Raw genomic sequence first — 27,420 nt, forward strand, 5'->3', positions numbered from 1 at the left:
TGTCCTTATTAGATTCAATGGATACAAAATAGAGGTCTGGATGACAGTAAAAAATTGTCCACTCTCAAGGAGGGTCATTTGATCTTTATTAGGGCAAGGAAACATGTTGTTTCTCGAACCAATAATGGAGAAAAACATGTTGCAAAAATATCTTCCTTTTCGATGACAAGTAAGAAGTTTCTTTTTATGTGGCAACAACTATCATAATGGAGTATGGGGATAAAATATTAAAGCAATTTGGAGGGATGAACTATAATGGTGTATTATTATTAAAGAGGACAAATAGATCCTGTTATATATATATACACTGATAGGATTCATACATAATTATTCTATGATTAAAGTAGGAACTAAGCTTAATGACACACAACTATTAGTTTAAATAATTAACTCCCTCTTATGTTGGACCATAGATATTATGTATATTTAGTTTGATTTGTTAGAATATAAAAGTCCCATAATATAGTCACATGAAAATGAGCAAACATTCGCTGAGTATGATGAATAGGCAATATTGTTGCAACAATTGAGAAGCTTGATCGTATGATGCTTTGGACTTATCTATCCAGATTAAGTTTTAGGTGTCGATATTAGTGTTGGTTTTGATATTAGCTCCAATCCATACTTTCTTGGTGCTGAGCCATGTTAACTATCGGCACAGATTGACATGGTTGAGATGGTTAGAATTGTGTGGACATGGTTTTTTCATTGGCTCCACTCTTTTAATGTTATCTTCTCCGGCTTATTTACTTCTATAAATAAGAATATAATTAACTCTATAGTAAGTTGAATAGAAATTTCATAAACAACTCAATTTTTTTTTCATAACTATGAACTTCAAACATACCATAGTAATTAGTAAGAGTGTCTCCCCTAATATCTTGTTACTAGGAGACTTATACTAGAATGTGTGTCTTGCATCGATGAGAGAATTAGTTCTTGCAACACCCAATGACTCAGATATTTTTTTATTGCTCTAATTAATTATGTAGTACCCTAATTTAATCTTTATGAACTAATAGAGGTGCTTTATAAGCTTGGATGAGTTACTTACTATTAAGTTGTCTTAAGCATTATGGGCTAGTAGTTGAGTTGATAAGTTAATGAAACAACTTTCTTATCTAACTGGGCAATAACAATCAGGCCCCTACGAGTTGACATAGTTGGTATCTGCATGGATGGTTGTTTGGTCCTAACCATTGGTATCAGAGTGAACCTAATTCAAGGCATGCCAAGAAATCGGAAAGGGTTACTTGCGTGATGGTGGAGCACCATTGGACTTCACATGATAATGGTTGGGAATGATTTTGGGCAGGCTATGAATTAAAATTGGGATGGAGATGGGGATACCAATGTTATAGCATCCCAATTTAGTTTGACATGGTGAGTTATGGACTAATAGAGGAGCATTATAATCTTACATAAATTAGCTACTATTAACTCAGTTTAAGCATTTTGGGGTAGTAGTTGGGTCAGATAAATTCTCTTATCTAAGCGAGGCTTGACAATATTATGACTCTAATTTAGTTTATATGATGACTTGTAGGGGTGCTTTATAAGATTAGGTGAATTAACTAGCATTAACTTGACTTAAACATCTAAACATCTTGGGTAGTAGTTGAATTTGATAAGTTATTGGGTCAATTCTCTTATGTAAGCGGGTTGTGACAATATTGTAACACCCTAGTTTAATCTCATCTGATGTGTGGATTAACAGAGAAGCTTTATAAGCTTAGATGAGGTAGCTTTTATTAATTTTGCTTAAGAATTTTGGGCTATTAATAGGATTTGATAACTTAATGAGTCAATTTTCTCATTTAAGTGGATCATGATAATTAGTGTCAGAGCGAACTTGATTCAAGGCATGGTAAGACTGTCTAAAGGGTTACCTGCATGATGGTAAAACCACCAATGTATTTCGCATGATGATTAGGATGATTCTACGTTATTAGTTAAAGTTTGTTTGACGGGATGCTATACCTTATGTTAGGGACATTGTATCACATCAATTTAGTTCCACATGGTGAGTTATGGGCTAATAGAGTAGCTTTATAAGTTTAAATGAGCTAGCTAATTAACTTGGTCTTAAACATTTTAGGCTAGTGGTTAATGAGTTAGTTTTCTTATCTAAGTGGATATATTGTGGTTTGTTCTTTATATTAATCTAAAATATCTAAATCTTTATAAATTGTCACTTTACTCTATATACAAGTTAGATGTCAAATAAAAATTTGACTCATTTACTTCATCTTTAAAAACAATTTTTGCGCCTTTGTTATGTTAAAAATGTTTTGATATTTTTATATTCAATTAACTAATGTACTCTTATGATTTGAAATTGTTTAACCTTTTGTAAGAGTATTTTAGTCATTTGTGATTGTTCACAGTGGCTTCATCACAAGTGAAACTCAGTTGTGCCTAAGGGTGTCAAAAAGATAGGCAACCTTAACCCTTCTTGTTGGGACAAAGTTAGAGGGGGGGGGGGTTGAATAGCTTGTCTCGCTCGCTTCGTAGATGTTGTTGCACAGATAAACTTGAAGCAAAGCTCCCTAATGTTAACACAAAGAATTTACTTGGTATCCACCTCAAGATGAGATGTCTAATTGAAGGATCCACATACGAGCACACTCTCTATTATCAAAAACAGTTCTCGGAATAATCCGAAGGTAGAGAAACCTCGTACAAACTTACATAAGCATACAACTCAAAACAAGAAGTAAATACACAAAAATACAAACGAAAACCTTCCTGCTTGATCTCTTTAGCTTGTAGATGCCTTGGACCAGTTGGAAAGTACAACAACACTTGTCTTGCTTGAAGTCCGGTGAATAGTAGTGGAGAAGAATTGTGTAAGTGTTGCAGAGAAGAGATACGGTGTTTGAACTCGCCGATGACTTTATCTCTGCGCTTTTATGGTTCCCAATCGATTAAGCCTGCTCCCAATCGATTGCCACATCAGATCTACGCAATCCCAGCTGTCCAAAGCTCGCAACCTGCGCAACAGTCATGTCCCAATCAATTAATGAATTGATTGGGGAGGCTTCGATTAATCAACTGATCAATTTAGAGCGCCTCTGTGCTCTCATAGGAGACCTGGAATCGATTGACCAATCGATTCAGGCCGTCTCGTAAAATTACGAGAAAATCTTCCCCAATTGATCAACTGATCGATTGGGAAGCCTTCCGCACGTGATTTCCTCTCAATCGATCACTTGATCGATTAACCTCCTCGTGTCAAAAAGCACTGTGATCGATTAAACTTTGGTTCAATTGATTACCTGATCGATTGACCAACCCAAACTTGCTCAAACTCAAGTCTAAGGTTCCCACATCCAATATCCGGTCAACCATGACCTTTGGAACTTCGTCACTAAGTGTCCGGTCAATCTTTTGACCCACTTGGACTTTTTTCCTCTGCCGAGTGTCTGGTCAATTTTTGATCCACTTGGACTTCCAAATGCCAGTGTCTAGTCAACCTTAACCCACTTGAATTTCCACTGCCTAACTTCACTCACCAGGACTTTTCTTCTGCCTAACTTTGCTCACTAGGACTTGCTTCATTCACCACTTACTAGGGCTTTTCACCTGGCTTCACTCACAAAGATTTTCCAACTGCTTAACTTCACTCACTACGGTTTTTCACTTGGCTTCACTCACTAGAATTTTTCATCATCTAGCTTCACTCACCGGGACTTTCCCAAACTGCTTAGCTTCACTCACTAGGACTTTTCATCATCTAGCTTCACTCACTAGGATTTTCCCAAACTGCTTGACTTCACTCAGCAGGACTTTCCCAAACTGCCTGGCTTTACTCACCAGGACTTTCTCACTGTCCGACTTCACTCACCGGGACTTTCCACACCAAGTGTCCGGTCAACATTGACCTACTTAAATTTCCATCTTATGTCAACCTTCCCATTAGACTTGGCCTTACTTAACATCCGGTTAGGACTTCTTAGTCAAGTATTTGGTCAACCTTGACCTACTTGACTCCCAATCAAACCATCAATATTTCCATATGGATAATTGCACCTGCATTGTACATATATTGTCAAATATCAAAACTCAAACATCACGACTCAAACTCGAGTTAACTCAAGCTTAGTTAACCTGGTTAACCTTGACCAAGGAAATTGCACCAACAATCTCCCCCCTTTTTGATGTTTGACAATACGTTTAAGTTAGGTTAATCCCATAACCTTAACTTCTTCTTTATGCCCAAGCATGAATGAGGGTTTTCTTCATTTTCCCCTTTTACATAAGGGTTTCACACTCTTCCCCTGTGAACATGGAGAATTTCCTAACTTAATTCCTACATTCTCCTCCTTTGGTACACATCAAAAACTCTTCTCCTTAAGAGTTATCTTATGTCGTTCACAACCTCACTTGTTGTTCACAACATCACGATAAAGGTCCCATACCCTTCATTGTGCCCAATACTCACCCTAGACCATACTTCCATCACACAATGCTCATCCTAAAGCATTCACAATTATGAAGGTTTACAACCTTCTATTGGTTCATTAAAAGTAAATTCATGTTTTTAAGGAGTAGCTCTCCCTCAAAACATGCTCTAGCCTTCTTTCATTGCACCAACAATGACTTGGAGTTTCTAAACCTTTAGAAAACCCAAAATTTAAAGTTTTGAGGTTCAAAAATTAATATTGAATTCAAACCTCTACCTAAACTCTATCTTAGTTTTTCTTAACCATTCCAATCTTGTTTTAATCAAGAAAACTACCCTTAAATGTTTATAAATGAGTTTTATAGGGTTAAGAATGATTAATACGATTAAAAGTGGTTTAATGGATTGAAATCAGACCATTTTAGTCAGAATCAATTTTTCTAATCGATTGAAGTTGGGACTCAATCGATCAAAGCTAATCGATCCAGATGAAGTCAATCGATTGACTGATCGATTCTGAGAGCTTCTGCTAACGGAAAACCCAATTCAATTGATTGGCTGATTGATTGAACTCTCCCAATCGATCGGCTGATCGATTAAGTTTTTGATTTTTCTAAAATATGCTTTTGGCCGAATTTCAAAAATGCCTAAATAATTCTACGGTTTTCCAAAAATCATAGAATTTTGTGTAGACATTATTTAAGTCGTATACTATTAGGGAAAAATAGTTTTATAAAAAAATACATTTCATTTTCAAAGATTGACACAAAACTTGAAACCATTGAAAACTTCAATGTTTTGCTCTAGTTTGTGTCTAACTATACAATGGTGATTCCTATCAAAAGATAGTATTCACCAAGGTTTTCTAAAAGCATTTCGAAATGTTTTTCAAAATCAAATTTCCAACCACAATCTTTGGGCTAAATGCACATGACTTGTATGTTTGCTTTCCCCATGATTGGATATTACATAAACTATGTGTTTTGATGAAATAAAAACTCAAAAAGATGCACTAAATCAATATCTTGAGTTTTGTTCATCCTCCTAGCATCTCACTTGTATCTAATGTGCACTAAAACACATACAAGTCACCTTATAGTCCTTGTGAGATGTAGATTTTGATTTTGCCCTAAACTAAGGGATCATGTATTTCTATCTAGGTATTTTAAAATTGATCATCTACTTAAGATGTCACTTGTTGATTAATGCCTTTGCCCTTATTTACAAGTAATTTAAAATAATGCATGATGATTTATGGCATACATTAAAATGGAAAAGTTTCAAAAGAAAACATACTATAACTACATAATGTATGTATGACATGATATGATATTTTTATTTTTTATAACAATTATGAATGCAAATTTATGATGTCATGGCATATGATGGGCAAACAAAACATGACAATTTGACATAAATAATATACCTAGATTATCTAATTGCTAAACTAAAATTAATCCTAAGTTGTTCCTTTTTCTCCCAAGAAAATGTCAAAAATCCAACTTGACATTTCTTTGACTTATTCCTACTTGTGCCATTTAATTAAGCTTAAATCTTCAAATTTTGGCACACTTGCTCTTCCAAAGAGTAAACAATTAGATCTTCTCATTTTCAAGGAGTATAACTACCTTGAAAATGCCCTCCAAGTATCAATTTCTTCAAGATTAGGTTAACTATCCTTCCAATTGGAGTTGACACTCTCTATACCCATCTAGGGTGTAGAGAACACACTCTTAGGAATCCAAAATCTATTGGTGCTCCTTCGATGCGCTAGGTACTCATTAAGGATAACTTCCTTAGTTACCTTTCTAATGACTTTCCTAGGCTTCTTGGAAACCTTGGTCATGCTAGACTCCTCTAGGTCAACTCTAGGGATGACTTCCCTTGTGACCCCTAGTGACTTTCTTAGGATTCTTAAAAGCCTTAGTCACATTGGTCTTTTCAAGGTTAACTCTAGGGATGACCTCCTTTGTAACCTTGACTTGACCCCTAGACCTAGGGTTAGTTCCATAACTATATGAAACTCTATGGTATGATGACACATCCTTCTTGTCTTTAGATTTATACCTCAAACCTCTATGACCATTGAATGATTTTTGCCTATCCTTTTCGCCCCTTAAAGATATTTTTCATTCTTCTTAGGGTCTTTTCCAATTTATCAAGGCTTAACCTCAAGGCTTGGTTTTCCATTCTTAAATCCTTAGATTTTGATTTTCCTTGATTTCCTTGAGCATTTTTATTTTTAGACATATATCTAAAATCCTTAGAGTTATTACTTAAGTTATCACCTACCTTCCTAGACTTATGTGTGGTAGTTTTAGCATGATACGCTACATATTTCTTTAACCCTATCATGATTTCCTTTTTCATAATAAATAGCATTAAAATGATATAAACTAGACCTAGCATGTTTGTTATCATGAGTCAAAGGAATTAGTTCAATAAATAATATCTTGAGTTTCCCCTTAGAAGTTCCCCCTCGACTTGAGCTTCCTCCTTTGACTTTGGTCGGAGTTTTCCCCTTTGGACATTGACTCCGATAATGTCTATTTTGTTTGCACAAGAAACACATAATATGTTCCTTGCCTTTCTTTATCACGGGGCCGATCTTCCTTGGCTTCTCGTTAGCCTTTGTTGCCACTTGACCTTTCTTCTTGGTCAATTTTAGACACTTGTTCTTGTAGTATCCATTTTTCCTACATTCAAAACATATAATGTGATTTTTATTATTACAATTTAAATTTTTTATACCTTGACATATAGGGATGAATCCTTCATTTAATTTTGTTTGACTTGTGGAGGTTACATCATCTTCCTCTCCATTTGACCCGGAAGTAGAGGCTTCTTCTTGCTCCAGTGTCAATGAATGACACTCCCTCTCAATCCTAGAGGTGGAGGCCTCTTCATCCTCATACATATGAAACAAAGAGTATACCCCCTCTTTGCCTTTATCGTTACACTCCATTTATGATGGATCTTCTTGAATTTTCTCCTCTTGATCCAATGAGTTGCCCTCTTCGGATTCTTCTTGATTTGGTGTAGTGGAGGATTTTTCATGGATTCTTGCCAACTTGCTCCAAAGCTCCTTAGCATCTTGATAATCCCTAATTTTGCATATGATTGTGCTTGGTAATAAATTAACCAAAACTTTGGTTACCTTATCATTTGCCTCACATCTTAGATTTATTTTTTGTTCCATTTGCTTTTCTTGAGGATTTTGCCTTTGTTATCTGTTGGAGCATTAAATCCCTCCATTAGAGCAAACCATTACTCTATCTCCATCATAAAAAAATTTTCAATCCTTGATTTCTAAGAATCGAAGCTTGACGCTATAAATGGTGGAGGTGCCCTTGTGTCATATTCGAGTCCATCTCGGAAATCCATCTTGAAGTTGAGCTTGTTGATGAAGTCTTTGACTTGTTGACTTTTATGCTTCAACTTTTTCTTCCTCTAGCTCGTTGTCCTTTCCGGCGATGAGTCCGGTGAAGAGCGGCCTAGCTTTGATACGGGACACTCTGGAGCTAAGGGGGGGGGGGGGGGAGGTTGATTAGCTTATCTCGCTCGCTCACTTTGTAGATGTTGTTGCATGAATAAACTCGAAGCAAAGCTCTCCAATGTTAACACAAAGGATTTACTTGGTATCCACCTCAAAATAAGGTGACTAATTCTAGGATCCACACACGAGCACACTCTCCACTATCAAAAACATTCCTCGGAACAATCCGGAGGTGGAGAAACCTCATACAAACTTACACATGCATACAACTCAAAACAAAAAGTAAATACACAAGAATACAAATGAAAACCTTCTTGCTTAATCTCTTGTAGCTTATAGATGCCTCTGGATCAGTTGGAAAGTGCAGCAACACTTGTCTTCCAAGCTTGAAGTTCGGCGAACAGTAGTGGAAAAGAATCGTGTAAGTGTTGCGGAGAAGAGATACGATGTTTGAACTCGCCAACGACTTTATCTCTGCGCTTTTAGGGTTCCCAATCGATTGAGCTTGCTCCTAATCAATTGTCACGTTAGATCTATGCAATCCTAGCCATCCAAAGCTCGCAACCCGCCAACGGTCATATCCCAATCAATTGATCAATCGATTGGGGAGACTTCGATCGATCAATTGATTGATTCAGAGCGCCTCTGTGCTCTCGCAGAAGACTCGAAATCGATTGACCAATCGATTCTGACTGTCTCGCAAAAATGCGAGAAAATCTTCCTCAATTGATCGGCTGATCGATTGGAGTGTCCCAATCAATTGGCTGATCGATTGGGAAGCCTCACGCGATTTCCTCTCAATCGATTACCTGATCGATTGACCAACCCAAACTTGCTCAAACTCAAGTCTAGGGTTCCCACGTCCAACATTTAGTCAACCATGACCTGTTGGAACTTTGTCACCAAGTGTCCGATCAATCCTTTGACCCACTTGGACTTTTCTTCCCGTGCTAAGTGTTCGGTCAACCTTTGACTCACTTGGACTTCCAAACATCAGGTGTCTAGTCAGCTTTGATCCACCTAGATTTCCACTGCTTGGTTTCACTCATCAGGACTTCCCTTTTGCATAGATTCATTAACTAGGGCTTTTCACCTGCTTCACTTATTAGGATTTTTCTTCTGCCTAACTTCACTCACTAGAGTTTTTCACCTGGCTTCACTAACCAGAACTTTTCATCACCTAGCTTCACTCACTAGGATTTTCCCAACCTGCCTGGCTTCATTCACTAAGACTTTCCCAAATTGCCTGACTTCACTCACTAAGACTTTTTATCACCTTTCTTCACTCACTAGGATTTTTCCAAATTATCTGGCTTCACTCACCAGGACTTTCCCAAACTGCCCGACTTCACTCACCAAGACTTTCTTACGGCTCGGTTTCACTCATCGGGACTTTCCACACCAAGTGTCCGGTCAATATTGACCCACTTGGATTTTCATCTTCTACCGACCTTTCCGTTGGACTTGCCCTTGTCCTTGCCCAACATCTGGTTAGGATTTCCCAGACCAATATCCGGTCAACCTTGACCTACTTAACTCCGGGTTAAACTTTGACCATCAATATTTTCATATGGACAACTGCACTTGCAATCTCGCTATATTGTCAAACATCAAAACTCAAAAATCACAACTCAAACTTAAGTCAACTCAAGCTTAGTCAACCTAGTTAACCTTGACCTAGGGAAATTGCACCAACACTTCCTAATTTAATCTAATGGAAAAATTATAAACTAAATAAAAGCATCTAGTTGAATCAAACGAAGGCATCACTAAATAAAGATATCTATGTTGAACTAAATAAAGATATCTACAGATATTGTAAGCTAAATGAAGGCACCTATATTATGGACTCAATGAAAACACCTGCTTGAATTAAATGAAGATACACGGTTAAAATAAATGAAGACATGATTGAACTAAATAAAAAATATCTACTAAAATTAAAACAATGTATCTGTAATTTGATGTGAAATTTATGGACTAAATGAAGGCACCTATAAAAATTATGGACTAAATGAAGACACCTGCTTGAATTAAATGAAGATACATGGTTAAAATAAATGAAGACATATGATTTAACTAAATAAAAGTATCTACTAAACTTAAAACAACGTATCTGTAATTTGATGTGAAAATTGCGTATTAAAATAGTGATACTTGCTCAAACTAAACAAAGGCAACTTGATTGATTTAACTGAAGAGAACTAAATTGAAGCATCTGAAAATTAAAAAAAGTATATAAAAAATATTACTTTAATTAAATCGCTTTAAGATCTATACATGATATATGTGATGCACATAAAAAGACCTTTATCAGATTTCGGATGAAGGGTGTCTTCATTTTAGTTTTGTCTAATTTTAAATGAGTTATATCATGCTTGACCCAAATGGCCTTGATCCATGTTGGGTAATAGTTTGTTGGCCAACGTGTCGCCCCAGTGGTAAGTGATTGGTGGTTTGCCACTTGAGGACGTGGGATTGAACCTCGAGGCTAGTAGGGCGTAAATCCTTGCACCCCGGACAACTCACCTCCATCTAATTGCCACTATACTTACTGTGATTTGCCTCCCTTGTGCTAGTCGGGGCTGACAGGGGTGCTAGGGCCGAGCGAATCACCTTTTGCCACTTGTTGGCCAACGTGTCGAGCTTAAATCGTTAAAGAAAATTAAAATCATAAAGGCATAATGTTATTATTTTCTAAAATTACTAAAATTTTCTTAAAAAATTATAAAAATCATAATTGTTTCTATAAGAACTCTCTCACTCCATCCTTCATACATTTCCACATACATTCCCATTCTCATCTAAACTAGGAATTCTTGTACTTGCATTTATGGCATCTTTCTCTAATTTTCTTTTAATCTCTTCTAAGTTTTCAATTATTTTTACTTTTAATTTACTATATTTTATGCTTTTGTCATCAACGACATGCCTAAACTTTTATCAAGGTTGTCTACTTTTCCTTGTGAGGTATAGTTATATTTTTAAATTTTATTGTTTTTATTTAATAGTCAATTTTATTATTAATTTTATTAGTTTTCTATAGAATAGGTTAAGCAAGAGAGAGGAAAATAAAAGATCTTACCTAAATAAAATGCATTAAAGATGAATCAAATAAGGTATCAGTGAAGGATGAGGAAATAAAAGAGCGTTTATGAACTATTTTCATTAACTTTTAAATGAAGGTTCAATGACCAACTTAGCTTAAAAAAATTTAAGTAGGTCAGAATAATATAGAAATTTAAATTTTTATTGAAGAATTCAAATTTCAAAAGTGTAACAAATATTAAATGGGATGCAAAATTGAAAAACGGTTAGGCTAGCTGATATTCCAATAAAAGTTTGGAAGTACTTAGGGATATTGAATGACTTACGATATTCAATATTGAAAATAAAGAAAATACATGATCATTAGAGGGTAAATACTTTAGGCTCTTGTATAAAAACAAAGGAGACATAAAATTGTGTGAATTATATGAATATTAAGTTAATGAGTCATACTATGAAACTTTGAAAAAAATAATAGAAAAAATAAGGAAGGATACCAATATGGCCAAAAATTAATTTGGATTTACGTCTAAAAGTTCGATGATAGAAGGTATATATCTCAGACAATTAATTGAAAAGTATCATGAAATGAAACAAAACTTACATATAGTATTCATCGACTTAGAAAAGCTTATGACAAAGTCTTGAAGGAAATTATATGGAGAATTAAAAAAAAATAAGGTGTTAGTATACCGTACATTGAAACAATCAAAGATATGTATAAGGATGTAATGAAAAGAGTGAAGATTCTAGGTGGATTAACCAAAATGCTTCTCATAAAAATATGATTACATTAAGAATCGGTTCTAAGTTCATATATTTTTATGCTAGTTGAGTGAACTCACTAGACACATCCAAGACAAGTTACCATAGTGCATGTTGTTTGCATATCACTTTATTTTGGTCGATGGGATATGTGAAGTAGTAAATACTAAGCTCGAATATTGGCGGAAAATATTGAAAGCAAAAGATTTTGATCTTAGTAGTTTAAATTTAGTAGTAGTAGATGTAGTGTGACAATTGTTAAGATAGAGAAGATGAATTATGTGTAGTTGAGAGCTTTAAGTATCTAAGGTGTTTTTTTTTTTGCAAAAGGATGGAGAGGTTGATAGAGATGTTTTACATAGGATACAAGTAAGATGGTTGAAATGAAAGAGAATGTCAAGAGTTCTTTGTGATCTCAACATAAATCTAAAGGTTAAAAGAAAGTTTTACAAAATGAGTTAGACCTAATATATTATATGTAGTTGAATATTGTACAATGAAGTGAGCACACAAGTAAAAAATGAGAGTCGTATAGATGAGAATGTTAAGGTGGATGTGTGAACATACAAGATAAACATGATAAAATATGAGAATGTTAGAGAGAAACTCAGATTGCGCCAATTTAAGAAAACTCAAAAAGACACTTTTAAGATGGTATGGACGTATACTTAAGTGAATAATAAATGTCTTAGTTAAATGATATGAAACCATAACTAATACACATTGAGGAAAAGAAAGATCAAAGAAGACTTGGTTAAGAATGATAAAATTCATTTAAATGTAAGAAATAGAATAATGCATTCCGAGGTGTGAAGTGACAGAGAAGAGATGTCATAATTGAGATCTTAAATAAGACGACCTTTGCAGTTTGGATTTTTATCTCTTTCATATTTCCAAATATGGAAAAAATTAAATCAAATAAGAGGTGTTAAGGTTTTTATCATTTTGGCATCGAGGTATTTTTCCTCGGGACCTCCCCTATAGTATCGTCACCGTTGAGATAACCACCAAGTTTGGGATGGATTGGTGTGATTCCTCGACAATATAAGTAGGGGATCAAGCCTAATGATGTAATAGGATCTATGTAACTTACCTCACTTAGTGAGATAAAAACTTGGTTATTGTTATTTTTTTTATGTTTATGTTTTTTTGGGGAAAAATGATAAGAATTCAACTTTTTAGAATTTGCCATCATGAAATGTTAATGAATCATCCTCAGTTAATAGATGAAGTATTGAAAAGAAGGTTAGAGAGGGGTGGGGTGGTAAATAGTCTTATCTACAACTTAACAAGAAGGAAATTTAAACATAAAATACAAACAATTAAGTAAATACACAAAAAAAAGAGTAAGAAGAGGCAATGTTAACTCCAGTTCTTTACATGGTTTGATAGCTCCTAAATTCCTGTTCCATGGCCTTCGACTTTTCAGTAGGTCACAACATGAAATTTAATAATTTTCTTCTTTTTGAAACTCTTAAGGAAGGTGGGAAAACTCCTTACAAGGCCTTGAGTAAAAAAAAAAAATGCAATTAAAGAGAGAGAGAGAGAGCTTTAGTAGAGAGTTTGACAGAGTATAGTTGCTTTAGAAAAGTTCCTCTTTATAGCTCATAGATTTTATATTTATAGCTTTGGCCAAGCTCTCAAGAAGTCTCTAGAATCATCTAGTTGCCCTTAAATCACGAGTCGACTATTTGTTGTTGGCCGATGTTGGATAACTGCTCTTATTGTTATTTTAGTTGATTGCTCATTCCATCAATCAATTGCCTCTATCTTGAACAAACTATTTTGTTACAACCATCCAACTACCATCACTCAATTGCTCCTATTATACTGCTATATGTTGTTACAATAAATTAACTATTACTCCTGTCGACTCAAAATAAACACTAGATGAATGCTTTTCAGGAGACGATTAAACAGAATGTTTCAAAACAAATAGTATGTTTCTCAGTTGGCTGGTGCAGTCAACTTATTCATAATTAGTCGATTGCTAAGTCGACTGACACATTCTAAATCATGTCATTTGCTCACTCAGTGAGCAGTAGATTAATAGTTTTAATTCAATTGACTGGAATGGTGACGAGCCAATTTGAAGGCTTTCATTCGTGCCCATGATTACATGTTCACTCTGCTCATCGTTGCACAAATAAAATCCGTCAAGTCGGCATTGGAGAGAACCCTTCTCTAAGTATAAGACCTTAACTGAAATATTCTTCGACTTGCCAAGCCTTCCATGGGTTCAGTATTTGTCATGCCAAGTATCGGATCAATCTTGATTTGCTAGGGACTTCTTCTTGTCAGGTACCTTATCACCACCCTTGATTTATTGGAACTTCTCCTTGCTAGGCATTCAATCACCTTTTATCTGTCAGGGCTTCTTCTCTGCTTTGTGACCTTTTCCAGCATACACTTGCCACAAGCTAATTAAACACATTTTTCAACACCCAAGATCAAAGCCGATTGCACCACCAATAGACATAAGTTTTGTTCCAGAATTTTGGGAAATTATTGTTCAAAATGATGAAGAAAGAATCAAATGTAAGAATAACAACAACCAAGTATTATCCCACTAAGTGGTGTCGGCAAAGAATCAAATGTAAGAAAATTTTGTCATGCAAATCTTCTAGTGGGATATGCCACCTTACTAAGTCAAATCTCATAAAATAGAACAACATTATGTTTTACTATTTGTAGTCTTACTATTCTTTTTCACATGAAATTGATAGAATGAGACTCACTAATCCTGAATATATGGTGAAGTTTGAATCATCATTCTTAATAATCGATTCTACAGATTTTGAAATTTTTGTTGGGATATATTTACAACTTCTTTATAAGGGAATCTTTAGAAATGCATTATTTTTTTTTTTTGAGATTTAAAATTAAATCTCGTTCTTCTGCAAAGAATTATATTAATATTAATATATGATGTTTGCAATAGTAGCCACTCCGCAATGGATAGATGAAAACTTTTATACAATAAAGAATTGTTAGTTTTAGAAGTGTAGAATATCTTTCTAATACGTTACCATATCCTACTAATATTTATAGTGTAGCATAGGCTTATTGTATCACCTATATATCTTTCTTTCATTACATTTTATAAGACAACAAAAAATGATGTGCCAGTTTAAAGATAAATTTAATTCTATATTAAATTGTAGACTTTTCCATATTTGTTATGCTTGTAATATTTTAAATGTGTGATCAAGATAATCTAAAACTAATTAGTGAATGCGTACATTAAATTGATGTAATGCATGTTACCTTTTCCATCGGTTCTCTGTGTACTGCAAGAAGAATGTAGCTTGTTTATATATTACAGTGGTTCTCTTTTAGGTTATTCAAGCTTGGGTTTCTCTGTATATATTTAAACTCAAGATGAGTAGTACACTTCTTGATTATTAATTCATTTTTTGTAGCTAATGGATCTCTTTTAGGATATGTTTACCTACAGGGATGAAAAAATAATAATTTAATTATATTTTCACTTTACTACAATGGATAAGCTATGATAAATGGATGGTAAATAAAGGAATGAATGGCTCGTTCATTCGACATACTCATTTGATCTGTCCTATTTACTCAACTTGCACAACCTGTTCAGACAACCAAGTCCAACAGATATCTAGGCCCTTGCAGCTTGTTTGGTTTGTTTGAAAAACCTAGCCTATGCAACCCAATCAACTTGTCCGAACCATCCCTCTCATCTTGTTTAAACTATTCAATCCACTTGACTCATTCAAACCGTTTGGCCCATCCAACCCAATTAGTTTGTAAGAACTACCTGGCCTGCCCAAGTGTCTCATTTTTCCACGCCACTTGATCAGCATGCTCAGCTTGATAAGAGCACTTGTCCTACTTAACTCTCCCAATTCACTTTGCTTGCTCGAGCTACTTGACTTGCTAAATTAACTTAGCCTGCTTGCCCCGCTCATCCACCTAGGCTGCTCTACTCACCTGACCATTTTGTCTTGCTTGTTTTATTTGTCAGGACCGGCCCATTTAGCCCAATCTACTTCATCAACCCACCCGACTTGCTTGGCCTGGTTGACTCGTCTAACCCATTTGACCCACTTGACTCGCCTAACCTGTCCAATCTTCCAGCCCATTTGATTCGATCAGCTCTTTTGATTTGACTGATTCTATTGGTCTACTAGGCTTAGTTCAACCCGATCAAATCAATTAGCTCACCTGACCTATCTCACTTGATTTGATTTTTTGGGCTCTTCTAGCCTATCCAAATTGTCTGATCGGTTGAGCTTGCTTGGCCTGCTCAGCTGGAGAAGTCCATTTGCTAGTTTGGCTCCTGTATGCCACCTAACCTTTGGCTCAATCGGCCTCATTAACTTATGTTGGTGCTCACAAGTTCATCGTTTAGGTTTGATAACGAGGTCAGTGATTGCGAGTCCAGTGTTCACTAGGTCTGCTAACATTTTGTTGTCGTAAGTGCAGATTATTTCACAAACAGTCACAATTGTAATTATTTTTGCAAGGAGTCATAAATAGACATCTTTTGGTAAGGGCGAACTTTAGTTTTCGTCCAATTTGGGTGGAAACAAAATTGTGGAATAGAGAGATCTATCTTCTATCCAATAGTTTTTTTTTTTTTCAGTAGTAAGGATAGAAAATTCTAAACATCTATTCTCTTTATAATCTATCCTTTCAGTTTTCTATCCAAGTAAACAATCCCTTAAGGTTGAGTTTACTTGGGGTGGAAAGATAGAAGGGAGAGGGGGAGGGCAGGGAAAATAACCAAAAAAAATGTAGGAGTGACACAAGCTTCATGTACAATTTTGTAAGTCTTTCCCTCCTCCCCCCTTCCCCCTTCCCTAAGAGATTGGTAAATGACTTTTCACAAAGTGCACAATGTGTTGATGCTCTATGAACTAGAATGTATCATAAACAAATGATCTAATCCTCAGAGCTTGCCGACTCTAAATGAATGAGATAATAATTTTAATGCCATGTCATTCTTGAAAGATGGGTTGCAAGTCTGTTGGCCTAAGGCTTCCCCTCCTAGGTGTTGGCTGACACCACCTCTTTCTACCATATGGGCATCGACCTTGATACCATCTTTTGCCGATTAGGCACAGGAGTCTAAGACTGATATTGTACTAGATTTTTACCCTTAAGCCATATACTAGTATTTCATGCTAACCAAGACAAGTTCACATAGGTAGTGATGCATGATCATTTCATTATTATTCTATACTACATGATGAACACACATGCATAATAGTACTGACTCAATTGCTTCACTTTTGTTATTTGCTGTTTTATGTTGTTTTACAACCATCCATTTCCTTTTATATAATGCAGAAGCTACTATAGGTGCACTCATAGTGGTTGTCCTGTTCGTAAGCACGTCGAGAGATCATCACATGATGCAAAATCTCTTCTTATCACTTATGAGGGCGAGCACAATCACCCTCAGCCATCAAAATACACTAATGTGTCATCATCGACTGCTATTAAAGTTGCCACAGCTGTTGCTGATGAACACCTTGGCACATCCCCCATTTCTGGAAAAAGTTTGTCTGCCAAGTCACCTCAGAATACCAAAGCGGAGAAAGCAAATAGGGGTTCAAAATTTGAACTCGGGGATGATCGGGCATTGGAATCAACTCAAGCCCATCTAAATACTGCAGTTGAAGAAGAAGCTGCTGATATGAATCGCGAAAATGGAGGTGATCCAGCACCGGAATCTGCTCAAGCTCTTCTGAGCATGGAATTCAACTCATCCTCAGGAGATAGCAGCGGCATGAATAGCTCTGAAGGCATCAAAAGCTCCATGATTAACAAAACTTCAGCTTCAGTGTCTATTCAAAGCACCTAAATCAATATACTTACTGCAATTTTGACGCATGCGCTTTATTTAACTTTTCTAGAGATTTGTTGTAATTGCATCTGTATAGTCTTTCAATGACGTCCCTCATTTAACATTAGTTGGCAATGTCTCATACTCCAATTATCAGGGTTAACTTTGATCTGTAAAAATTTCTCTAATTATTAATCCTGTTACTAACTTTAATCTTGTCGAAATTATTTTGAATTGCATATAAAGCTCATGGGGAATGGGGATGGTGGGGATTCTAAAGTTTCCAAGGATCTTGAATTGATTAGTCCTTTGGATTAGTGTGCTACCTTTATTGTCATGGAGCATGTTGATAGTCTAACTATAGACCTTGGATTGTCTAGCTTTTTGGTGAGTTGGTGGTTAGTAAATTTATGATTGTCTTTTGGTAGGAAATGTTGAAGAATCTTAATTTCTTTAATGTGATTAGGTCCAATTAAATGATATTAATATTTGATAATAAGTCCTAACTAATCTGTATTAATTGATGATATTGTCTTAAATTTACAATTCTAGCCTTTCATTGTTGATCTTTGGAAGAGTATTAAGTTTGGTTGTACTTAGAGAATGAGCATAAAGAAGTTGGAGCCTCCATCTTGGTGAAAGTGTTTAACTTTGAAATCTTTTAAAGATATGTACGAAATGTATTTTGAGTCTGACTAGATTCCTATAAGAATAATGATGAGGCACTAAAGATGACAAAATAGGTTGATCTAGCTGAACATGACTTGGGTTGAGTTGTGTACCGCTTAATAAACCGCTCAATATGAATTATCATGGGTCATGTCAAACATAACCTATGTAATATTTTATTGATAAGTTGGATTGAGTTGATGTGTAAAGCTATGGTACAATGGTAGAATACTGCTATAGTCTTTCTTTGGAAGTATCTTCATTATATTTGAAAAATATATAGTCTATATTATTTTTTAATTATTAAAAAAAATAAAATAAAATTAAAAAAATGATAAACATGATTCTACTATTTGCTTACCGTCGGAAGGTGGGGAGGGAGGACAAGGTGGATCATACTTGGCGTGGTCTATCTTTGTCACGATTTGAATTTGATATTGACAACTCACTTCACTTCCATACGTTTATCTAATCCATCAAGTTTATACATATCTGCAATGCATCAGTCTTCAAGCGATAACTCTTCTTATCCAATACCCTATTACCCACATTAAAACAGACTTAGACGCTATTGTAAATATGAGAATTGTGAGTAAATTATGATAAATGACAACTAAATAGGGCATATAGAAGCATCATTTTTCACTGATCTAATACATTTAACTCATTATAGTTTCCTAAACTATTGGTAGAATTTAAGTAAAACATAAGTTCATTTACCTCAATGTGAAATTTATTATTTGAGACTCGACTTGATTAGTTCCAATGAGCACTAAGAGCAACTCCAACCGGTGCCATTTTACATAATTTTGGTGTAAAAGGGACATCATATCTCCTCCAATGGAGACCCTAAAACTTGCACCAAAATGGCGCAAGTACGGATTTTTTAATTATAATATATTATAATCTTAAATTTATATTTAAAATATTCTTAAATATTATAAATTAATATTATTTAATTTAATTGAATTTATTATGTAAATTTTATATATTATAAATTTATATTAGTTATTAACTTAAATAATTAATATTTAAAATATTTGTTATATTACTAAGATTATCAATATATTAAAATTTAGAATATTGGTAATTTCATAACAAACACACAATTAAACATTTAAAATTTCAAAATACATAACACATAGTCCATCATACAATTTAAAGATGCCACAAACACTAAAGTAAACATATATTTAAATAACTACTATAACATTGCAATACTAAACAAATCAATGTTTAATATTATGAAAAATCACTTCCTAATAAACCACCGAAGTAATCATAAAATTTACCGGAACCATTCAAAGGATCTTGAGATCCTTGTTCTTCTTCTTGAGACGAATTGATCCTAGATCCTTCTCCTTGATGTGGAATTGATTGAGATTTTTGATTTTCAGTCCTCTTTTGCATAATTCTGAGTTGTTCACCGCGAATAAATTCACGCATTATTGGATTAGCAATGGTATTCAAATCTTTGAAAAAAAATTTATTCTCTTCCTTGAACATAGTAACATTGGTACTTCGATCTAACGCCGCAACAAGTTCGTCATTCTGTGAAACCATTTTATTGAATTGTTGTTCATTCTTTCTCTTTAGTTTTGCTTTCTTCACCCCAATAGGTCGTTTAGTTGAAGTACCACCACTGTCTGAATCAGTGATGTTAAGATTAAACGAAGAGACATGTGGAGATGAAGGTGAATAAATATCTTTCTCGAGATTATATGATTAAGAATAATCAGCTTGAGCAGTTTGTCGTTGCACTCTCGTAGATGCAGCTTTGACGTTGTCACTGTTGAATTTCTCAACACCTTGAAGAATGCTCCACACATGTCTAAATTTGAAGCCCTTTGAGTAATTAGGGTCTTGTACTAATAACATTTGAGCACGATTCATCTGTAAGAAAATAATACAATTATGAAACAAAATTAATAACTAAATTAGATATTAAAAACAACTTGGATAGTCTACAAAAGAAATAATGAAAACAACTTACAATATCTTCCTTTGATGCTCCACTTGGATTCAATTCTTCGATTTGTCGTATGTAACCCTTCAATTTGGAAACAGCAGCAATCATAGTATTCATTCTTTTTTTTGTAATGATCTTCTCGGTCGCTCTGAATTTTTAAAATTTGGATCTTAATTATACTCTATCTCAACTCTTGCCCAAAATTGATCCTTTTTTTGGTTGATTCCTATGATTGGATTTTGAGAAATATGAAGATAAACATGACATAAATGTTTATCTTCTTCAACTGAGTAGAATGATGAACGAGAATTCAAACTCATTTTTTTCAAGAGTAAAGGTGCATTGTGATGATCATGTCTAGTATGCCATTATATAGGAAAAAATTATGTGCATTGTATAAGATTTGTGTGTGCATTGTGATGTCCCATTACCTGCAAAAATAATAGTGTTGTGTGTGCATTGTGATGTCCCATCTTCTGAAATAATTATAATAGTGTGTGCATTGTGATGTCCCATCATCTGTAAAAATAATAGTGTTGTGTGTTCATTGTAATGTCCCATCTCCTAAAATAATTATCATGGTGTGTGCATTGTGATATCTCGTCGTCTGCAAAAATAATAATGTTGTGTGTGCATTGCGATGTCCCATCTCCTGAAATAATGATAATGGTGTGTGCATTGTGATGCCCCTTCATATGAAAAATAATAATGTTGTGTGTGCATTGTGATGTCCCATCTCCTAAAAAAATAATAGTGTTGTGTGTTCATTTTAATGTCTCATCTTCTGAAATAATTATAATAGTGTGTGCATTGTGATGTCCCATCATCTGCAAAAATAATAGTGTTGTGTGTTCATTGTAATGTCCCATCTCCTGAAATAATTATCATGGTGTGTGCATTGTGATGTCCTGTCGCCTGCAAAAATAATAATGTTGTGCGTGCATTCTGATGTCCCATCTCCTGAAATAATAATAATGATGTGTGCATTGTGATGCCCTTTCATCTGCAAAAATAATAATGTTGTGTGTGCATTGTGATGTCCCATCTCCTAAAAAAATAATAGTGTTGTGTGTTCATTGTAATGTCCCATTTTCTGAAATAATTATAATAGTGTGTGCATTGTGATGTCCCATCACCTGCAAAAATAATAGTGTTGTGTATACATTATAAATACATACCATAACTGAAAACAATTCAATCACATTCTTCATCTCAAAAAATGAGTGCTAGATATGAAGGTACATCAAATTTATCATCCTCAAGCTCTGAAGATGATGATATATTTGAAGCACACAGAAGGCTTATCACTCAAGCGATCTACCGAAACAATCAGGTCATTTTGAAACATCTAAGTGAAGAAAGCAACAAAGGCAAACATCAAGGATCTATTCCTGGTCACATAGTGATCAATCGTAATAGAGAAGCTGTTGATCGTAATATATTCAATGATTACTTTACCAAAAATCCTACATATAATGCTGCAATGTTTCGAAGAAGATTCCGGATGGGAAGAAATTTATTTATGCGTATTTTTAACGAGGTTAGTAATCATGACAATTATTTTGTGCAGAAAAGAGACGGAGTTGGAAAACTTGGTTTGTCAGGTTTACAAAAAATGGCAGCTGCATTTTGAATATTGGCATATGGTGTACCGACAGATGCTACTGATGAGTACATCAAAATAGGAGAATCAACTGTCATAGAAAGTGTGAAAAGATTTTGCCGTGCTGTTGTTGAAGTATTTGGAGGACAGTACCTTCGATCACCCAATGCTAATGATGTTGCCAGACTTCTTCATATTGGTGAGCAACGTGGTTTTCCTAGTATGTTGGGTAGTCTAGATTGCATGCATTGGAGGTGGAAAAATTGCCCAACAGCATGGGCTGGGCAATATTCTGGTCGCAGTGGAAAGCCAACAATTATTGTAGAAGTTGTAGCTAATTATGATATTTGGATATGACATGCATATTTCGGTTTACCTGGATCTAACAATGATATTAATGTATTGGAGTCTTCTCATCTTTTTTCTAACCTTGCTCAAGGTATTGCTCCCCTGCTCGTTATGTCATTCAAGTAAAAGAGTACAACATTGGTTACTATTTAGCTGATGGTATATGTCCAAAATGGTCTACACTTGTTCAATTCAAGATCCACACAGTACAAAGAATAAGTTGTTTGCAATGAAACAAGCGGCATGTAGAAAAAATGTTGAGCGAGCATTTGGAGTGCTCCAATCACGCTTTGCAATTGTTGCAAGACCTTCACGTTTTTGGCAGAAAAATATTTTACATGATATAATGACTTCATGTATTATTATGCATAATATGATAATTGAAGATGAGCGCGATATGAATACCTCAATTGTTGATCAAGGTGAAGTCTCGTCGGTTGCAGATGTTGATACAACAGTAGATGACAATACCCGATTTCAAGAGTTTCTTGCTAGATATGAAGGAATCAAAAATAAAAATGCTCACTTTGCCCTTAGAAATGCATTAATTGAGCATTTGTGGGAACAATTTGATAATTCTGATAATTAAGGTTCATAATGATGTATTATTAATGAAGTGTTATTTGTATTATTAATGATGTGTTATTTGTTTTGTGAAAATATTTAAAAAAAATATCTAAATTGTTTATGACTATATATTATCTTTAAATATTAAATATTAGTATGTTTATTAAATTATTTCTAACAAAATTATAAAATACCAATTTTAATTTTCTTGTAACTAAAAACATAATATCATAAAAATTAGTTATCATATACAATAAATTTTTTAAATTTAATAGTAATTATTATCGTAATAAAAATATTTAACAAATTAATATGTATGTTGATAATAAATTATAAGATGGAAAATAGAATATTCTAAAAAATATTCCTTTTAGTGTAGGAAATGATGTGCATTGGTTGGAGTTGGAAAAATTTTTGGTGTTCAAATGACACCAAATTGGTGTTGAAAGTACACCAAAATAGATTTTGTGGTTGGAGATGGTCTAAGTAATCATAATTCCCATGATAAATTAAATATTATTTACAATTTCTAATATTTTTATTGTGAATTTTCGAATTCTAAGTTTCATCTATGGCTATACGATTAAAACTTATATATTTAAATTGACTATTTTTGAAGGTAATAGCCTGACCTTATGGAAGTTTCCCATCAGCTATCAAGATATATCGGGAAGTATTAATGGAGGTTCATCTAGACGACCATCATTCTTAGTCCCGCTTCTCATTGGAGGAAAAATTCCTTATAATGTGTCGCAACTGAGATTCGAACCTTAGATTCTTTAATTATCCATTGGAGGGTTTAACCATTGCACAATTGTCCCATGTATATTTTGTTGGTGCGGTTAACACTAGCAGTCTAACTCAATTTTTGATGAATGATAAAGTAGGTTAAATTAGTTTCATATTCATCTAACACTTTGACCAAGTGTGCAGAAGAACCCCAGCTAGGTCGACAGGCCGACTGGATAGCTGCCACGAAGTCCAGACAGGTCGACAGACTGACTGGATGTCTGGCACGAAGCCCAGCTAGGTCGACGGGCCGACTGGATAGTTGGCACGAAGTCCAGCTAGGTCGACGGGCTGACCTGATAGCTGATACGAAGTCCAGACGGGTCGAAGGGTTGACCGGACGTCTGGCAGGTAAGTTGAGGTAAGTCACTGGAAGGGAGTGACTGTGGGGACGCGTTCTCGGGAAGGGAACTTAGGCGTTGATCCAACTTAGAACCATTTCGAAACTCTAAGTTGAGATCTTGACTAGATTTCGGTCTAGGTGAGACATAATCTAATTAATACTTTGTTTATTATAACCGTGCTAACACTTTGTTTTGCAGGGTAATATAATTTACATTTTGCTTTGGACTAACTCTTTCTTGCAAGAGAAGGACTTTTTGGAGAAGAGTGGTCCGGGCGCCCGGAAGGAATCCAGGTGCCCGGAGGTCCGGGCGCTCGGAAGGGATCCGGGCACCTGGAATGCAAAAGTTATCCTCGACGCACGGTGCCACGTGGAGCACTCTGGTTAGATGGGCTACGTCACACTCCAGGCGTCCGGAAGGGATCCAGGCGCCCGGAGCCTCCTATATAAGGAGGATGCACCCTGGAGCAAAGAACAACGAACAAAAAGATCTTCCAACACTTGCTCTGCCGTGCCGTGCCGTGCCGTGCCGTGCCGTGCCGTGCTCCTGCGATGCTGCGAAGCTCCTCCGACAATGCGCTTCTTTTTCATTCATTATTGTTGTCGGTATTTTTTTTAAAGCAATTGTACTTTCACTTGTAATATTTCGAATTACTAGTGGATTGCCCAATGAAAGCACTCAACGAATGCGGACCTTGGAGTAGCAATCGATCAAGGCTCCGAACTAAGTAAAAAATTACTTGTGTTAGCATTGTTCGAATTTCGATTTTTCGCTGCATACTCGATCTTCTTTACGATATTTTTTTAAAATCAATATTCACCCCCTCTCTCCCCCCCCCCTCTATCGACTTTCACGATCCAACATATTTATGACGGACCAACTCTTTGGTGGGGTGAGATGGGTCGACTTGTTATCTTAACAAATTGAAAAATTCTCATCCAATCTAAAGCGGATCGTAGATTAGATGGACCAACTCACGAGTCTATCTAAAAATTATATATGAAAAAAAAATCATATCCCAAAGATTTTACTTACGGAAGATTTACTTTGAAAGCATCAATTTCAGATAGTCTCAACCAAATGTATTTCTAGAATATATATTTTAAATATAAATGGATATAGAATGGACACTCATGTTTGATAAAATATATAGTTTTTATTTCAAAATTGCAACAAAGATAAATAATAAAATGATATAAAATTTAAGTTACACGTGTTTCTTAATCTGTGGGTTAATCTGTGAGTTAATATGTGAGTCTCGGGCCTAAGTGGGTTAGTCTATTGGGTCTCATCTTAAAATTGATTAATAAAATTTTAACTCAATCTATTTAAATTATTTAATGGGACGAACCAATGAATTTAATTTAAATTGATGACTCTATCTTTCATGGATTGTGGGACAAAATGGTCTGATGGACTCAGGTATAATTTTGCATTTGGGTTCACATCCAATAGTTCCTTGTTGGATCAAACTCAATTGCGCTGTAAAATAGGCCTTAGCTTGGGTCCCAATTTACGAATCCGTGAGTTTGTATTAATTCGGATTTTGGATTTGAGAAGACAAATTCTCCAAATCCAATTTAAAAAAAAAACTCTGAGCTGAGAAAGTTTCATCCTTCCTTTGCCCTGTTTCAGAGTCAACCTCTCCTCCTAATCGTCGGCCAATTTGATTGATTTAGTGCTCTCGAATCTCGAATCCTCTCCACCAGTACAGTACAGCAACCAAATCATCCCCTTAAATTGTCTGAATTTATCATCTCACAGTTGATTTCTTAACGCTAAACAGTAAGAGAAAGCGATCGAGCCTGCCGGCAGTCGAATACGTACATAACTGTGCAGATTGACAGAGATGGTAGGCAGCGTGATGCGAATGTGAAGGTCGAGAGAGATGGTAGCCATGTAAGAATGCACATGCTGTACCCTTGTGCCAATTAATAACTTGCCGAGGAGGTAAAGATGCTCCTGTGCTATGAGAGTTTGGTAGCTGGATTTCTATTTACGAAGGAGGTGCAGAGTGCGAAACAGGGGACCGCTCTGCTCTGTCCTGCTCTCCTCTGTTCTGTTCTGCTCTGCTTTGTGTGTGTAGTCTGTGCATTAAAGCAACAGTTGATGAATGATTAGGAAGTGGAGGAAGCGTAGCACGATTGAGAAATGGAGGAGGGACAGCTGGTGGTGTAGGGGACCATGGATCCATTACCCACCTGTCTCATTCACTCCGCCCCCATTGCTCTTCTTCTTCCTTCCTCCTTCCTCCTTCCTCGTTGCTTCGTGCTCCGTGCTGCAACTCTTCCTCTTCTCTCTCTCTTTCACTGACGGCCTTCTTTTTGGTTCATCTATTAGCGGTTTGATTGTTTCTGATTTAGAGTGTATTTGCTTTGGGAGGATGGAGGGAAACATAAATGATTTGTTTTCTTTGTGATTTCATTTGGAAAGAATGAAAATGCTTTGGTTTGTGATTTTCTTCATGCAATTCACAATATAAATGATTTGTGCTAACGATAAAGCGCTTTCGCAGTTAATCAGACATCCATAACCGATTTCTAACTGTGGCACATTGTAAATTAAGTTCCTCTATGGGAAGACAACTCGAAAACATTGATTTTCACACTTCTTAATTTATTTTGATGATTGATAAAAAATTTACATAGGATTAAACTGAATCAATTACTTTCAAAATTAATTGATTCAAAAAATTAGACATAAAACTTCTACTCTTACTTAGCTAGCAAGGTGAAACATTAAAAATTATATACAACAAAAATACATGTTTTAAAACCCTCGTTCCTGTTCCTATTACACGGCCCCCACTAATCGATCGGTCACTTTTAAAAGCTAGGTACCTTTCAGGATAGAGAAGCTTTTTACCCAAATTATCTTATGAAATTTGACCAAAGAAAGGTTAGAAGATTAGGCTATAGATACATGAGAGCCTCTCTCAAGAGATTAAACAATAAGAATTTTGCCAACCTTTAAATGTTCTGTAGGTCCCTTTTTCTATCCTTCAACATCTATAGCTTTCACTTTCTATTATGTTATTCTGTCACTGTTTAGTTGATTGGATTTACCATCAACCAACTATTTTCTTGATCGCTATAGTATTTAGTCTGTCAATGATTAATTATCTTAGTCGATTGACTTTCATCGATTGTTCTCCTATAGATCTAGGTCATCCAATTATTATTTTTTTGGGATGGTACGATAGTTGAGATATTAAGTGTTATTATATTAGATTTTGCGGTCAAAATTTGGTGCGTCCGAGCATTCCTTCTCCTATGTCTTGGTCACTGCACTAATGATTAGTAATTACCCATGATTTACTTCCTCTTTGTTGATCTAAAAATAAATTAATAAAAAAATTAGGAGCTAACGAATCACCTTTTACTACATTAGGTCATTCAATTGTTATAGCTTGGGTGTGTTAGATAAACGACTATCATTCAACTTTCTCATTGCTCATTTGACCTGGCTCCCAGTTGAAATATTTTATTTGCTAGCTATCAAAGCAAGAGTCAACTATGTAGTTGACTAAGCTGATTGGTCAATTGAAACCTCGACTATGATCATTCTAATTCTAATGGTTGAGTGTTTGTCAAACT

General features: G+C 35.2%; 3 protein-coding genes across 3 annotated transcripts in view; 2 read left to right on the plus strand and 1 right to left on the minus strand.

Annotated features, from left to right (window-relative positions):
* The window catches only part of LOC122014657 (probable WRKY transcription factor 33), a 29,279-nt gene extending 11,531 nt beyond the window's left edge, over window positions 1-17,748 (plus strand). The window contains exon 5 of the mRNA XM_042570999.1: window positions 17,037-17,748. Within this exon, the coding sequence (XP_042426933.1) occupies window positions 17,037-17,553 (517 nt within the window). The 3' untranslated portion in view covers window positions 17,554-17,748. The remainder of the gene's footprint in view (window positions 1-17,036) is intronic.
* Window positions 17,749-19,446: 1,698 nt separating this feature from the next.
* LOC122013753 lies at window positions 19,447-20,281 on the minus strand. The gene is made up of 3 exons (XM_042569980.1): window positions 20,198-20,281; window positions 19,966-20,097; window positions 19,447-19,914 (listed from the first exon to the last, which is right to left on the minus strand). Exons 1-3 carry the CDS (start codon window positions 20,279-20,281, stop codon window positions 19,447-19,449), a joined length of 684 nt encoding a protein of 227 aa, XP_042425914.1.
* A 1,111-nt stretch (window positions 20,282-21,392) lies between these two features.
* Window positions 21,393-22,713, plus strand: LOC122013754. Its single transcript, XM_042569981.1, has 3 exons — window positions 21,393-21,777; window positions 21,832-21,975; window positions 22,322-22,713. The coding sequence occupies exons 1-3, from the start codon at window positions 21,393-21,395 to the stop codon at window positions 22,711-22,713; spliced, it is 921 nt and encodes a 306-aa protein (XP_042425915.1).
* The last annotated feature ends 4,707 nt before the right edge of the window (window positions 22,714-27,420 follow it).

Source organism: Zingiber officinale, chromosome 8B, assembly GCF_018446385.1.
Source record: "Zingiber officinale cultivar Zhangliang chromosome 8B, Zo_v1.1, whole genome shotgun sequence".
Lineage (NCBI taxonomy): Eukaryota > Viridiplantae > Streptophyta > Magnoliopsida > Zingiberales > Zingiberaceae > Zingiber > Zingiber officinale.

Bases quoted from the DNA above. Each gene is read 5' to 3' on its own strand.
- LOC122013753 (XM_042569980.1), bottom strand. From the start codon at position 20,281: ATGATTGCTGCTGTTTCCAAATTGAAGGGTTACATACGACAAATCGAA. The intron at 20,098-20,197 runs GTAAGTTGTTTT...ATTTTCTTACAG, and splicing joins GAGCATCAAAGGAAGATATT to ATGAATCGTGCTCAAATGTT. The intron at 19,915-19,965 runs GTGCAACGACAA...TATAATCTCGAG, and splicing joins TCAAAGCTGCATCTACGAGA to AAAGATATTTATTCACCTTC.
- LOC122013754 (XM_042569981.1), top strand. From the start codon at position 21,393: ATGAGTGCTAGATATGAAGGTACATCAAATTTATCATCCTCAAGCTCT. The intron at 21,778-21,831 runs GTTTACAAAAAA...GTGTACCGACAG, and splicing joins TGGAAAACTTGGTTTGTCAG to ATGCTACTGATGAGTACATC. The intron at 21,976-22,321 runs GTGAGCAACGTG...GTTCAATTCAAG, and splicing joins TGCCAGACTTCTTCATATTG to ATCCACACAGTACAAAGAAT.